Here is a 14921-nt window from a genome sequence, read left to right as displayed (position 1 = left end):
TCTTGCGTTATTTGTCACTGATTCTATAATACTGTGATTGTAGAGATGGTGCAAATATCATTAATGACACAGGGCAAATCCTGACTAATTTACAATGATATTTTATTGTATCAACAGTCACAGCAATTGGTGATCATACACTTTTTCCAAAAGATTCCCTTGCAAAACCAAGATGTGAGGAATGAGATTTTATCATTACACAACAGGTTCATTAAACAAAAACTGCACAGTTGTGACCCATTAAGTACCAGTATAAATTATTTACGTCATAATACATTTTTTGTTGTTGTTGCCATATCACTGCCTTTAAGTTTTTCATTAAGTTTTTGAGTGGACAATGTGCTTGATGAAAAAGTCCTCAGTTTTTTATGTAATAACAGTTACAGCAAACCATTACAGCAAAGGTTATTCAGTTCTTTTAGATGATTTATGCAACACATACAGCATAATAATTGAAGAAAATAGCCTGTGACTGTTTTGAGCCTAAATCTTTCCATATTTTAATATGAATAACAGGAATAATTACAACATTTGCTGAGCTAATCCTCTTTAGTCATTATATCAGAATGAAAGAGCAGATCAAAATGTTTACATGTATACTTGTAATGTCTATGTGGTCTATAATTATATGACAAATAAATACACATTTATCTGTCAGCTGCACACCACGTATTCACTCCATTTGTTTCACTTCAGATTTCTATTGGCAATCTTTCATCAACTGAAGTTAACATACTTCGAAATCGAATACATGATTTTGGTGTAACAATGTATTCAATACAAAAACAGCATATTCATATGCTGATGATTGCTCTGTGAATTGGCATTCAAGTCTTTATGTGAGTTATTATATTTTGTAGCACACTTACACAGTGTGGTCTGTTCTTCATAAAGCACTTGACCAGCCTCAGAAAAGAAGCTGGGGAAAAACACATTGTGCTGTTATCTGAATGCACATAGACACAATCAAGACGGCCTTGAGCTGACGACAACTCCTCGGTATGATACTGTGGGAGACTTTTGTATTTGATAAATGTAGCAGAAGACATCGTCGTCTTGCGTCTGCTTATATTTTTAGAACACAGCATTGAATCATGAATGACTCCCACGGCCGTCATCACCAGAGTGTTTTTACCTGTTGCCAACACTCGTCATGATTATTTGCCGAAGCACTGAAATCTTTCCTGCTTAAAGTAAGCAAATGAGATCATACTATGGAATATTAACTCCACTTTTGATTGCTATAATCTGCTACCACATAGCATCTTAAGCATTGTATTGAGAACTCTCCACTTTCAACACATTCTCAAAGGATGCCATCACTTTAGCAGACAAACTAAGACAATCTCATTGTGGAAAGTCCATCTGTAGTCATGTAAGAGATCTTGGACTCTTATAGGAGCCACAGCAATAGTTCGTCCCTCTCGATGGTTTGAAATAGGTCATATCAGACCACATATAGTAAGCTTTATTTCCAGAGCTCTCACCAGCTTCACAACGAATCCGTTCGCTTGCGGGCGAACACTGCAGACATGCTCTTCACAATGCCCTTGATGCCTGCTAACTTTTTCACAGACACCCTGGACTCCCTGATGCGATCCACCAGCCCGTGGAAAACCATGAGGACGCTGTGGTAGTTCTCAGCAGCCGAGACCTCATAAAACTGACAGTCGGCAGAGAGCGCCAGCAGCCTGCCCTCCTCGCTGAGGACCGTACGGCGATGGTGCAGGTCTCTCTTGTTTCCCACAATAACTATGGGCATCTTCTCAAAGCCCAGAAAGTCCTTAGCGCTTTTGATTGTTTGGATGAGTCTGGAGACTGCGTTGAAACTGGCTCGGTCACAGATGCTGTAGATCAGCACAAAGCCATCTGCCCACTGGACTCTTTTCTCACACATCAAGGACTCGAAGGACAGGTCCTGATGAGAAGACAACCACCGCATATTTATTCAACATTTCAGACGGTTTATTTAGGATTTTTTATTCACTAACAGTAGATAACAGTAGATACCAGCCTAATCTTTCAAATGGTTTCCCTAACCTGACAAGATCCTAACTACTTCTAAGAGTGTGTTCACACTTGTAGTTCGGTTCGCTTGGTTAATTTCCTCCGGACCAATAAATAAATCAATTTAGTCATGGCCCGCTTAGCATTCAGATTGGTGTTTTTATCACCGAACCTAAAGATACAGAACCTAAAGGCAAAGGGATGCGTTCACAACCTGATAGGTCACCTATTTTGAGATGGAACTTACCGAACATCCAAAACAATGCTGTGTGCTGGGCTAAATGTGCTTGAGGTATGTGTCTAGCCTACATATGATGGTATTTTGACCATGCTAAGAACTTGTAAAGAGCTTATAAAATGTGTAAAGAAGTCAAACCTGCAGGCTGGAATCCCTCCATCACACACACACAAATGAAGATCTGCTGCGAGGAGATTCGGTTCTGATGCCTATACCCTTGACAAGTTCTCAGCTGGTTAAATACCATCATATGTAGGCTACGCAAACACAACGGGCGCATTTAGCCCAGCACACATTGTTTTGGATGTTTGGTAAGTTCCGTTTGGTAAGTTCCTGACCAATCAGGTTGTGAATATCCCAATGCCTTTAGGTTCTGTATCTTTAGTTTCGGTGTTAAAATGCCAATGTGCCAATGCCAATGTGAGCGCTAAGCAGACCAGGACTAAATTTATTAATTTTTTGGTCTGGAGTCCGGACCAAACTAGGCCAGCGTCATCTTCGAGGTTTATGCTGTTTTCTTCACTGGGGATATCTGAAAAGATTAAATATTTGACAAAAAAGTTCACTTGAATGTTTACAACAGTTTCTGAAACACTGAATCACCTGTGAATATGGTGCATCCCATATATTCAGAGTTTGCTCTCGTCCATCCACAACGACATTGTGAGTGTAAAGGGACTCTGTAGAGAAAGCATTGAAGTTAGTAAAAATGTAAAAAATATTAAAGGTAATAATAATGTATTAGTGAATAGGGCAACATACCAATATCCCCATATTCCCCGATGAATCTACGAGTCAGGAATCGGACGATAAGTGCTACAAAACAAACTTGTATGAGCATTTGCTTATATGCCAAGATGTTAAAAAAAAGTTACAAAAGATGACTAAAGTAAATTAAATGCATTTTATGGATGTATATTATAGTATATAATAATAATAAAAACTTACCAGATTTTCCAACATTGTCTGTGCCGAGAACCACGACGTTTGCATCCATTCTCTGTCCGTTTAGTCTAGTCATGTCCTTCAGAAAGATGCTGCGAGTCGAGTGATCCGATCTGGCGCGCGTCCGCAGAGACAACAAAGTTGAGGAGAAGGCGGAGCTTAAACGTGCTCGCTCCCGTGACGCTGACGTTCCCGCTGGTGAGTTTCATGAATTGAAAAGTCTCAAAACAAACACGACATCAAATATCCTATTGCATGACCGTTGGCTTGAATGATATAAAAGAAATGAATGACGATAACTGGAATTTACATACTTTGCTTAAACGGAACTGTCAATATCTTGGCTGTCATTTTGTTTACATCGTTCAGAAATTCAACCTGTTTAAGACCACAAGGTGGTGCGAGTAGGCTATTGAGGGTTAGAAAACAATTGCTTTTACTTTTATGTGAAAACACCTGGTAGGTTTTTGTATATAAACTGTATTAGAGTTCTGAATCAAAAGTCTCAGGCCTATAATAATGTTTGTGTATTCTACTAATTAAATCTAAAATAGCATCATATTTTTGTTTTAGCTAGCTATAGTAAGCCTACTTTAATATCCTCCTGGGACCCAGGAATAGACTTTTGTCCACTGTAGTGGACATTAGGCTATATTTTAGTGAATTTCTCTGCCACCATATATGTCACATGGGTGTCCTGTAAAGAGCACATTCAGGACTTTTCAGAGATAGCCTACCAAATGTTTGGAGGTTTCACCATGAAAACAACTTGTCCTTGGTTTTTAAAAATGTCTGACAATAATTTAGTGATCAAATGTAGCACTCTTATGGAAATATGATAATATATTGTAATTATAATTTAAATCGGACTACTTTTCAAATTGTATTTCATAAACCAACATCTCATGGAAAACGTTATGGGGTTTCAAATCAAAAAATGACTTTCTGTTACAGAACAGGGCATTGATTTCATACATGACCATAAATCCTGAAACCCCAGCATTTATTGGTGATTGAAAAAAAAATTTCCATTGTTTTTGCCTATACATATCATTTCATGTCATTTTATTTTTTAAACAACTGAGTCCTGGTGTCCACAACAGAGGACATAGCATAACATATGAATAAAATATCATTTTCAAAAATGTTTTTTTTTTTTTTACCATTTGTTTCTTAAGCTCTAAACAATGAGATGACATTTAAAAAAACTAAATTCAAAACATTTTTTTTTTCTGGGTCTCAGGAGGATATTACTGTGGATAAAAAGGGAATACAATAAAAATATTTTTCCCCTGGGTAATATGATTGAAATGTTCAATGTGTTATTATAGCCAAGGCAGGAAACAGAAGTTGTGTTGTTGTTTTTTGTTTTATTGTGACATATATCCGAGTGAAATGGCGTCTCGAACAAGAAAAAAATATAGGGCGGGACTTGATTTTGTCCATCAGGAATTGATTGGATGGTCATGGTTTGCTATTGGTGGATCTCGTGATTGACAGGTTGTCCCGCCCTCACGCCAGTAAATAGGTCATCAGAGAAGAGATTCACTGCAAGAGGGAGGGGAAGTTATTTTGATTCAATTTTTTTCATGGTGAATTTAAGGCCCATTCACAACAAGAACGATAACCATAACTTATTTTTTAATCTTTGAAAAGAAAATAGTGAAATCCACACCATAACTATAACAATAACGACACAGAGGACCAAAATCGTTGGATTCATTTTCAGAACTTTTTTTTTTTTTTTTTTTTTTGGCTGATGAATGACAAAAACATTGAAGGCCAATCAGAATCCACCAACATTAACGAGATCAAGCATTTAAAGTGGCAGAGACATAACATCAGTGGGCATTATTAGCATTATTGTCTTCATTCTTGGTGTGAACTGGTTTTAAAGTCACCATGAAATCAAAATGGACAGTTTATTTTAATTTTTTTATGGAAGATTGCTGTGCTTATTATGATTTATCCATGCACATCATTACTTGTTTTAAAATGAATGTTCCCTTGTAATCTTTAATCAAAATAACTTCTCCTCTCACTTCCAACAAAATCACTCCTCTTCTCTGATGATGTGTTTACTGTCGTGAAAGTGAGTCAACCTGTCACTCACGTGAGATCACAGCAATAGCAAACCACAATGATCCAATGAATTCCTGGTGGACAAAATCAGGCCCCACCCTAATTATTTTCTAGAAGTTCGTGAAGCTGTTTCAGTTTGATGTTCTGTTTCATGCCGACTTTAAAGTTATGTACTTATTTAAATAACTTTACCCTATTAATTGTACCATGCAAATAAATGCACTGAAAAAGCCCACTGAAGTTTGAACTAATATAAATGTGTGTTGTTTCATGATACACTTAAATGATCTGTGGATCACCACTGACATTTTTTAGTTTGATAAAATCATTATGGAAAGGTAAAAATGAAATACAAAATAAAATGTATTGTCCATATCTGGCCACTAGAGTTCAGTATGATCAAAACAATTTGACAGTCACCATGACAGAATTGGCATTTAGAATTAGAATTTAGATTAAATTAGTTAAAACAGTGCAACTCTAAGGCGAGAAGTGTTTTTGTTTTTGTGTCATTTTTCTGTGTACAAGACAATAGAAAAAGAATCTCTCCATCAAATTCATCAATATATGTCCCTAAATAATATTACCAAAAGTCAATTAAAATACTAAATTGATAATAATGATACATTATATTTATTCTAAAATAGCACTCTGAATCTGCTCTGTCTAAATTGCGTAGGGATAAATATATGCAAACAAAATTTTGAATGAATAATAATAAGCATTTGTATGCTAAGCAGTGGCATACTGATGAAGGTGCTCATCGAGTTTATAGTTTGTGTGTGGCAGCCGTGCTGTGTCCTCAATAAAGATATGAGTGGCCTGAAGGAAGCAGATCCACGATTGATTTATTGACCCTAAAGATGTGGTACAGCAGTAGAACAGGCTATTGTTTGAGTGGCTGGGATCCTTAACGATGATCTTATGCTTACAAAGGCTGCATTTATTTGATCAAAAATACAGTAAAAACAATAATATTGTGAAATATTATAACAATTTGAAATAACTGTTTTTTATTTGAATATATGCTTTAAGTATAATTTATTTCTGTGATGCAAAGCTGAATTTTCATAATCATTACTCCAGCATGATACTGATTTGGTGCTCAGACAATTATAATGTTTCTTATTATTATCAATGTTGGAAAGGTTTCTACACAGGCACTATTTACAGCGTCCCATCAGGTTACAGCCTGGCATGGAAGCAGAACTCAGGACAGCAGAGACGTGCAGCTGTTTCTTGCTCACCCAGGCTGAATTTATTTGTCAAATAGAAATAGTAATAGTGCTGGCAGAGGTGTACGGTACGTCAACAACTTCACCGACATGAAACTCAACAGTCAGCGATTTACAAATAGTTATACATATGGAGTCTCTAAATGGTGTTTTTGCATTTATTGTCTATAGTAAAGCATAGTTATTTTGATGTGCATATTATTCTGGAGGATTGATATACACTATTTTTGAGAAGTTCAGGGGTCGGTAAGATTTAAAAAAATGTTTTTTAAAAGAAGACTGTAAAACGTAATTTATTCCAGTGATGCAAAGCTGAATTTTCAGCATCATTACTCCAGTCTTCAGTGTCACATGATCCTTCAGGAATCATTCTAATATGCTGATTCGGTTCAAGAAATGTTTATTTTTTGCTGTATTCCAAACGTGTCACACATACACTCAGCTGATCATCTGCATGTCTCTGCCGTCCCGAGTTCTCCTGCTCCCATGCCAGTAATCCGACTTGATGGGATGTACTAATAGTGCCTGTGTAGAAACTTTTGGTTAGGGGGTCCTCATAAACTTCCCCTGATCCTGAAGACCCCCTGCTGTACCACCCTGACTGAGCTGGTGTGTGTGATTCATGTCATCCGTGACTGAAGTGTGCAGTTTCTCACATGTACCAGGAATTAATATTAGCCTATATGTTGATTCATATTACTCAGTAATGACACCTTAAAATAAAGTGTAGCCAAATTTTCCATTAAGGGTACATCAGCTTGTCTTTGGGACAGTCCCCTCGGACAACTTTGTACCTTATATCTTCCCCTAAAAGGTGCATATTAGTACCTTATACTGTAGTAAGGTACTATAAACTATTACTCTTATGAGTAAATATAGGCAGTGATTACATGTAATCTGTTTCATTTTAAAATGCTCATAGTCAGATTACAGTTGCTTTTTTTATTGATTACATGTTTCATGTTTTTAAACCATGAATGGATTATAGTTATGAGTAATTAAGGCTAACATATGGAATCGGTCAAAACATGGTGCTTGTTAATTATTCATCATAGCTAATTAGCAATTTATTATTAATGTAACATCCCTTCATTTTGTTTTTTATACATAATTTTTATTGTTAGATTTTTAAAGCTATTTAATTGCGATTTTGTTTTTTACATGCAATTGTAACTTTTTAATCTAAAAGAGAAATTATACTTACTCATGTTATTAAGTCCATACTGACCTCATAAAAAACATTATCAACCTAATTTGAGTGATCCACAGCTTAGTCTCACCTGAATTGTTGAATGTTTCCGTTTTTAGCCATCTATATTTTAAAACAAATCTGGAAAAGTCAAAGCAATGTCAAGAAATGGGCCATATAAGCACACAGACAATGTGACAGCTCATTACATGCTTGACAGACAGTAAAATGTGGTTCTCTGTTCTGCCCTCTCGCTGCAGGGTTAGAAGAGCACAGCGTGGAAGGCCATTACCATTCTCTTAGGACAATGTTTTAATGTCTTATGAAATGAAATAGATATATTGTATGCTGGTGGCACCAAAGGGAATATAGTAGATAATATTATATGTACCCTAGGGTCAGTTCCTCAATTTCTGAGCTGTCAGGGGTTATATTTGCTATAATTGCCACACATGTGAAATACTGCAGGAGTGTCTTAGAAACATCATATATCCTGCACATGTGAGCTAGTGTAATTTACTTTTACTCTTTATGAAATACATGTGTGCATCTATGAATCAACTTTAGGTGAAGGCTGAACTTAACACTTATAATGTAGATATATATTGTGTTAATTATTATTATCATTATTGTTCATCGTTAATATTAATGTGATAAATATGCATTTTATTAAAAAAATATATAAAGAAATTATTAAACAATATATATTATTTTACTATAAATATTGTAGTTCAGCCCTCATATATGCTATAGACGTTTGAGTAACAAACAATTCGGAGTTACAAGTCTTTATTAATAATCCAAAAGGCACACGCAGGATATCACTGGAAGGATAACGCAAACATGCTTAAATGAGAACCGACAAAGAACAACTAAAACACAGGGCTACAAATACTGGGTTAGAACAAAGGAAACCAAACTAGACACAGGTGACACTTATATGTAACCAAGGAAACCGAAAGTAAACAGAGCAAGTAAACAGGAACTTAAGGAAGCAAAACAGATAAGAGTACCTAGAACGGAACATAGATATCCATATAAGGCTAGACGTCTTAAGGCGGAGTCTCGAACGGCATCGCCGGCGGCCATCTTGCCACAGGGAAGCTTTCTGGCGAGCTCTGTGGTATCTGAAGTAAGGTGAGTGATCAGCACGAACACAAATCCTTTTATCTCGCTGAAATCTTGACGGATTTAAAAACGGTTTGGTTTCTTACAAACGTTATTAACGTGGCTATAATTCTGAACGCTGGAACATGTTGAAATTGCAGATTTTCTTAATTATTCACATGTATGCAGTATCATAACTACATCTCTGACGTTTATAACAAACCAAATCGTTTGAAAATCGGTAGAAAATTGAGCAAGTTATGGTTATTTAAAAGTACATGCACCATTAAAACACAATGTTACGAGTGAGCGAGCTCCCTGTGGCAAGATGGCCGCCTTGTGCGGACGTCGACCTCCATTGGCCAGCAACGCGGACGAGACATCCCTTTATTATATGATATCTATGGAACGGAACATAAACCTGGCAATAGTTATTTAAACTTAAGTTCCACCTTGTGTGCCGCACATGTCCTGAAAAGTGCAGCCAAAGCATTTCTATTGCCCCCTGGTGGCTGGCTGCAGTATCGGTCATAAACCCTGCCCTCTCCATGTAATCGAATGGGACGCGAGCCAAACTAAAAAATCAACTTCAAATACTTTTTTCCCCCCAAAGATCGTTCCTTGGTCTATGGGTTATTCACAAGATTTTTTTTTTTTTTTTTTTTTTACAAAGTCTCATGCATGCAAACTCAAACACCTAAAAAAAGATGATTTGTCCATTTTATATTTCATGTAATTTTACTTGAGAGCATCAGTTGTAATAAAACAACATTTGAGAAAATGTTGGGCATTACATTTTATACCAGACATCAGACTAATGATTCACAGTTGGTGGATTTTGCATGAAGTTTCATAGTTACAAACCCAATACTCCTAAACCTCCACTTATTGTGCATTTATTCATGTAAAGTAAAGCAGCTGAGTCTCTGTGTGTGTTTATGCAAATTAACCTCTTCATGGACTAATAATCTAAACCCTCTACCATGTTTGATAATTCCAATCTTTCCTGATTCAAGCTTATAGCATACTGTGTGAGTAAAGGTGTGGGATTAGATCATTCTTGTAGAAGGCCTGTCTGAAATTTACATTAAATTTGCAATTCCTCATACAGATGAACTGTCCAAAAGAGCGACTCTAATTACTTACAGCTTCTTGTATGCATGAAACATTATTATGTTCAATTTATTTAAAGTCACACAATCGGAGAGAATCAGTTTTGCAACTGTGACACGCATATCCAAATGTGAGGGAAACACAAGAAATTATAAAATTGCCATCAGTAATTGATGATTTTACATTTTGAATTTATTTAATGTGTCTTACAAATTTATGCAAAAAAATAAATAAATATTGATTATAATTGCTTTTAAACAGATGCTTTTAAATATTTTTGCATATTAAACTAGTCAAATAGGTCAACATGCTGGTTAAAACTGCTGCATGCTTATTATAAGCAGTGGCACACATATATTCACATTCAATTCAATTTATATTTATTTGTATAGCGCTTTTCACAATATATATCGTTTCAAAGCAACTTTACAAAAAATGCATGTTTCTACTTTACAATTTAGAGTAATTTGTTATCAGAGTTGACTGTGTCCAAGTAACGTCCATATGTCCAGAAATGTACAGTTCTTAGATAATGCGTAATAAGTAATTGAGTTAGCTATCATGTATTCATTTAGGCAGAAACAATGATCTCATTAAAGCAGTTATTACAAGCTGTGATCATAATGATTACAATATATAGAACATTTAGCAGATGTGTATGTCGAATCATAGTTGGCTTCATCTGAATTCCTCGATATCTTGCTATCAGCCTTAGCACATTATATTTGATTAGATTTTATTTCAGTAATACCCTTCATGGTGAGGCAGAGGTCTTCAGCGCTCTACAATAAGTGTTTCTTCCTCTGCAACCCAGATGTGCTGTTGAATCCCAGAGGAATCCCGGTGGAAGAGAGAGGTTGAGACACTTTGATTCCCTTCTTGCATATTCATGGATGGTTTTCAGACACGTCAATTATTCAGCTGGATGGATTTTCTTAAGGAACCTCCCACTGAACTGCTCACCTTGAACTGTGAGTGATTTAATGCCATTTCTTCAGTAGCCAATAGGATAATCTTCAAAGGAATGTGTTTGGCTCTTTCTGAACAAAGGCCGCTGAAACTCAATTTTTTCTCATCTCTCTTTTTTTTAATTCAAACCACTCTGCTATTTTACAGTTGGTTCATGGTTGTCTTGCAGACATGCCATGTGGAAATATGAGTTAATACCTGTTTGTTATTGCCGTGTGATATCATGTCAAGCTTAAGGCAAAATTCAGTATGCAAAAGATCGTCATTAAAAAATATGTTAATTATTTTCAACTAGCCCCACCCAACAAAAGTGGCTCAATCAATGATGTTGGGGGTATCCTACAGTTTTTACTTTAAGGAGCTATACTTAATAAAAAATAATAAATAAACGTTTTTCGAAGTTGTAAATAAAACAAAGATTATTGGAGTATGTTTTTACAAAAAAATACTACTTCAGTATTCAATATTTCATCGTTTGATTCAGTGATTTTATATAATATTTTTGACTTAAAGGAACCGTATGTAAGAAATGTATTTCAATTAATCATAAAATGGCCCTGATATGTCACTATAGACATTAAGAAATCATGTTCATTTCAAATACTTATATCACTGACAACAGTAGTCCGGCCAGGAAATTGTCATTTAAAAGTGAAGTTGCAGCCCTCAACTGATGTTGATGTTGTCATGTTGTGTTTTGGCCTGATGCTCCACCCTCCACCTATCTACCAATCACGAAGTGAGTAGTGTTTCGGCATCCGGGTTGCCAGCTCTGCTCTAGTTACCACAGCTGCAGCTACAAACGTGTCGGATAAAAAATGTCTAACGTTACGAAACCTAAAAGACCTCGTTATGAATCCGAAATACGTCGTGACAAAGTCCGAAAAAATACTTACTGTGTAGGACTCGTCACTTGCCATTGGAAGCTCCTTGTAGCAGCCGACGTTCCTGCTGGATCCTGCAGCCTATCTGGCAACCTCGAGTCAGGGGGGAGGGGGAGGGGATACACCGCTCTACAGTCATTTGAAAGTGATTGCAGTACCATTTTTGGTCACAAATACGGTTCCTTTAAATACTGTAAATAATTTTTTTCAGTGCATAATTGTATGACTATTGAACACTTTGTCACTGCAGTGCAAAAACATTCTAAATTTCTAAGGTTAGTAAACTTAAAATGTGAAGTTATATTAAGTGACATTATTTTTATATTTGAGTTATCTCAGCAAATTAAATCTGGGAGAGTTATTCTATTGCGAAATTTTAAGTTGTGATAGCTAATTGAAACTATATATATAGATATATATATATTTTTTTTTTACAGGCATTAACTTTAAGGGACAACTTTGTACGTACCATTGATAAAAGACAAAACTATTCCTAAATTTACACATTTTTGTGCATTTATAGAGTGGTGCAGGTGTTAAAGTGTGGTATTTTCATATACAACAGGAGTCCATATTCTTTGCACTGGCCCAAACGGGGTCTGCCTTTATTCAACAGTCTGCAAACACAATGTCCCCACGAGCCCTACTTCCTCGCTTACCCTCTGGCTTTTTTCTAGAATTGCCCTTGTTCGCCCCCTAGTGGCAGGTATAGCCTGAACAAGCATTATAGTAATTACATATTGTTACATCCTTTCTCTTTTAGAAAGTTTTCTTTTCCCTGCAACACATTTGCAAACATTAAATGCAAATAGGAATGTACTTTCAAATGTACAAAAAACTTTTTTTTTTTTTTACTTAAATGCCATTACCCAACATAACAAAATGGCTTTAGCTTTAACATCTCAAAACACTTCTCTTTTTTTTTTTTTTTTTTTTTTTCACCTAAATACCAGTTTAAGTAGTAAAGTCCTTGTAGCGTTGAGGCTGACGAACAACTCTACCACATCTGGTTGTCTTCGGCACATCACTGTCACAGGTATTGCTCTGAGTTTGAGGGCTCTGCTGGGATAGTACAGTGTCTGTATGGGTTCCCGGAGTGTTTACTGTCTCTATATCAACAACCTCTGTTTGAGGAACAACATGAGCGCGTCTGAGGTGTCTACGGTTCCTCCTGAAAACTGCACCCGAATCCATTTCAACCTCATAGGATCTAGAGTCAACTGGTCTTTTCACCTTGCCCAGCTTCCATTTGGTGTGAGGCTCAAATGTCTGCACTCTGACAGTGTCACCTGGTCGTAGGGCATCTAGATCCCTGGCTGATCGGTTGTAGTACGCACATTGACGCTGTTGGTTGTTAAACAGTGCCTGCTTTGCTTGAACCACTTTAGGCTGGAGAAGGCTGTTTTTCACCGGTAACAGAGACCTCGTTCGACGGTTCAGCAGTCTTTGAGCTGGGCTGCTCTCCAGTCCTTGTGACGGTGTGTTACGATGGTCCAAGAGCGCGAGATAGGGGTCTTGTCCAGAAGCTTTGGCTTTGTGTAACAGTCTCTTTGCAGTTTTAACGGCAGACTCTGCCTTGCCGTTACTCTGTGGGTAACCTGGCGATGAGGTTTTGTGGTCAAATTCCCACAGTTGGCCGAATCTTTGGAACTCTTGAGATGAATATTGAGGTCCGTTGTCTGAGACTACTGTGTTGGGAATGCCGTATCTAGCAAAATGTGCTTTTAGCTTCTTTATCACTGTAGTAGCTTTTGTGTCTGGCAAAAAGTCTATTTCCCAAAAATTGGAATAGTAGTCGACTGTTACATGGTAGTTTTTGTTATCAAAGTGAAATAGGTCAACGCCTACTTTGGCCCATGGCCTGCTTGGCACATTGTGTGGGTTGAGCGTTTCTCTGTGCTGTTTGTCATCCACTGACCTGCAGATGTCACAGCGAGCTATGTGTGTCTTTATGTGGTCGTTCATGCCAATCCAGTAGACACATTCTCTGGCCCTTCGAAGACATCCTTCTGCCCCGAGATGCGAGGAGTGCAGGCGGCGGGTGATGTCTTTCTGCAGTGATAATGGAATAACAGCACGTTCACCTCGAAACACAATGCCGTCCTGATAACTTAATTCCTCCTGGAATGAGAAGTAGGGTTTGATTTCCTGAGGCACGGCCCTTTTGTCCGATGGCCAACCCTGCTTCATCAGTCGGATCACATTTTGTAGCGTTTTGTCATCTTTTGTAGCTGTCCTGATCTGGCTTAGACTGTCACCTGAAATGGGTAAGTGTTGCACCATATTAACAGTCTCTATTTCAGCTTCTACAGAGCTCAGAGATGGGCATTCTGGGAGATATGCTCTGCTTAAGGTGTCTGCCAGTAACATGTCTTTGCCAGGAACATACACTACAGTCAGGTCATATTTCTGAATACGTAGCATCATTCTTTGAAGTCTCTTGGGCGCACTCAAAAGAGGTTTCCTAACTATGGTCTCCAACGGCTTATGGTCAGATTGGACAGTAACTTTGCGACCATACGTGTACTGATGAAACTTCTCTACACTGAACACCATAGCTAGAAACTCTTTCTCAATCTGGGCATAACCCCGCTCAGTCTGTGTGAGTGCTCTGCTTGCATAGGCGATGGGCTTACCCTTTTGCTTAGTGCTGCTCCCAGACCTGTGTCCGATGCATCACATTGCACTACGAGGTCCTCCTCCGGGCAGTAGTACTTCAGAACAGGAGCATCTGCAATAGTCTTTTTTAGTTTCACAAAAGCATTCTCATGCTGCACCGACCAGTCCCAGTCTGTGTCTTTGTGTGTCAACTGCCGCAACACTTCACACTGGTCTGAAAGGTGTGGGCAAAACTTAGCCAAGTAGTTTATCATACCTAACAGTCTCTGTACCGCTTTCAAATCTGTAGGTCTCGGCATGTGTTCAATAGCACGAACCTTGTCTGGATCCACTTTCAGTCCGTTTGCTGTCAGGTGGTGCCCAATGTATGTACACTCCCTCTTCCTCAGCTTGAACTTGTCTGGGTTCAGTTTAATGTTCTTTTGCCTGCACCGCTCCAGGAACAGTTTCAGCTTCACATCATGGTCTCCTTCTGCCGCTTCCTGCGTCTCTCCTTGACCTGTAATGAGCACATCATCCGCAATAATGTATAG

The 14921-nt window shown here is 37.6% G+C and overlaps 1 protein-coding gene across 1 annotated transcript; it reads right to left on the bottom strand.

Annotated features, from left to right (window-relative positions):
- Positions 1–85: 85 nt before the first annotated feature.
- On the bottom strand, positions 86–3339 carry LOC309507744 (ras-related and estrogen-regulated growth inhibitor-like protein). The gene is made up of 4 exons (XM_082182095.1): positions 3194–3339; positions 3008–3061; positions 2849–2925; positions 86–1918 (listed from the first exon to the last, which is right to left on the bottom strand). Exons 1-4 carry the CDS (start codon positions 3264–3266, stop codon positions 1493–1495), a joined length of 630 nt encoding a protein of 209 aa, XP_082038221.1. The 5' UTR covers positions 3267–3339; the 3' UTR covers positions 86–1492.
- Positions 3340–14921: the final 11582 nt, after the last annotated feature.

This window comes from Leuciscus leuciscus, assembly GCF_965113295.1.
Source record: "Leuciscus leuciscus genome assembly, chromosome: 10".
Classification (NCBI taxonomy): domain Eukaryota; kingdom Metazoa; phylum Chordata; class Actinopteri; order Cypriniformes; family Leuciscidae; genus Leuciscus; species Leuciscus leuciscus.
The sequence above is the reverse complement of the archived record's forward strand: the minus strand, read 5'-3'. Positions and strand labels throughout refer to the sequence as shown.

What these genes read in the sequence shown, in the direction of transcription:
- LOC309507744 (XM_082182095.1), bottom strand. Translation starts at nt 3,266, where the DNA reads ATGACTAGACTAAACGGACAGAGAATGGATGCAAACGTCGTGGTTCTC. An exon ending in AGACAATGTTGGAAAATCTG is followed by an intron (nt 3,062 to 3,193) that starts GTAAGTTTTTAT and finishes TTTGTTTTGTAG; the next exon opens with CACTTATCGTCCGATTCCTG. An exon ending in CGGGGAATATGGGGATATTG is followed by an intron (nt 2,926 to 3,007) that starts GTATGTTGCCCT and finishes CTTTCTCTACAG; the next exon opens with AGTCCCTTTACACTCACAAT.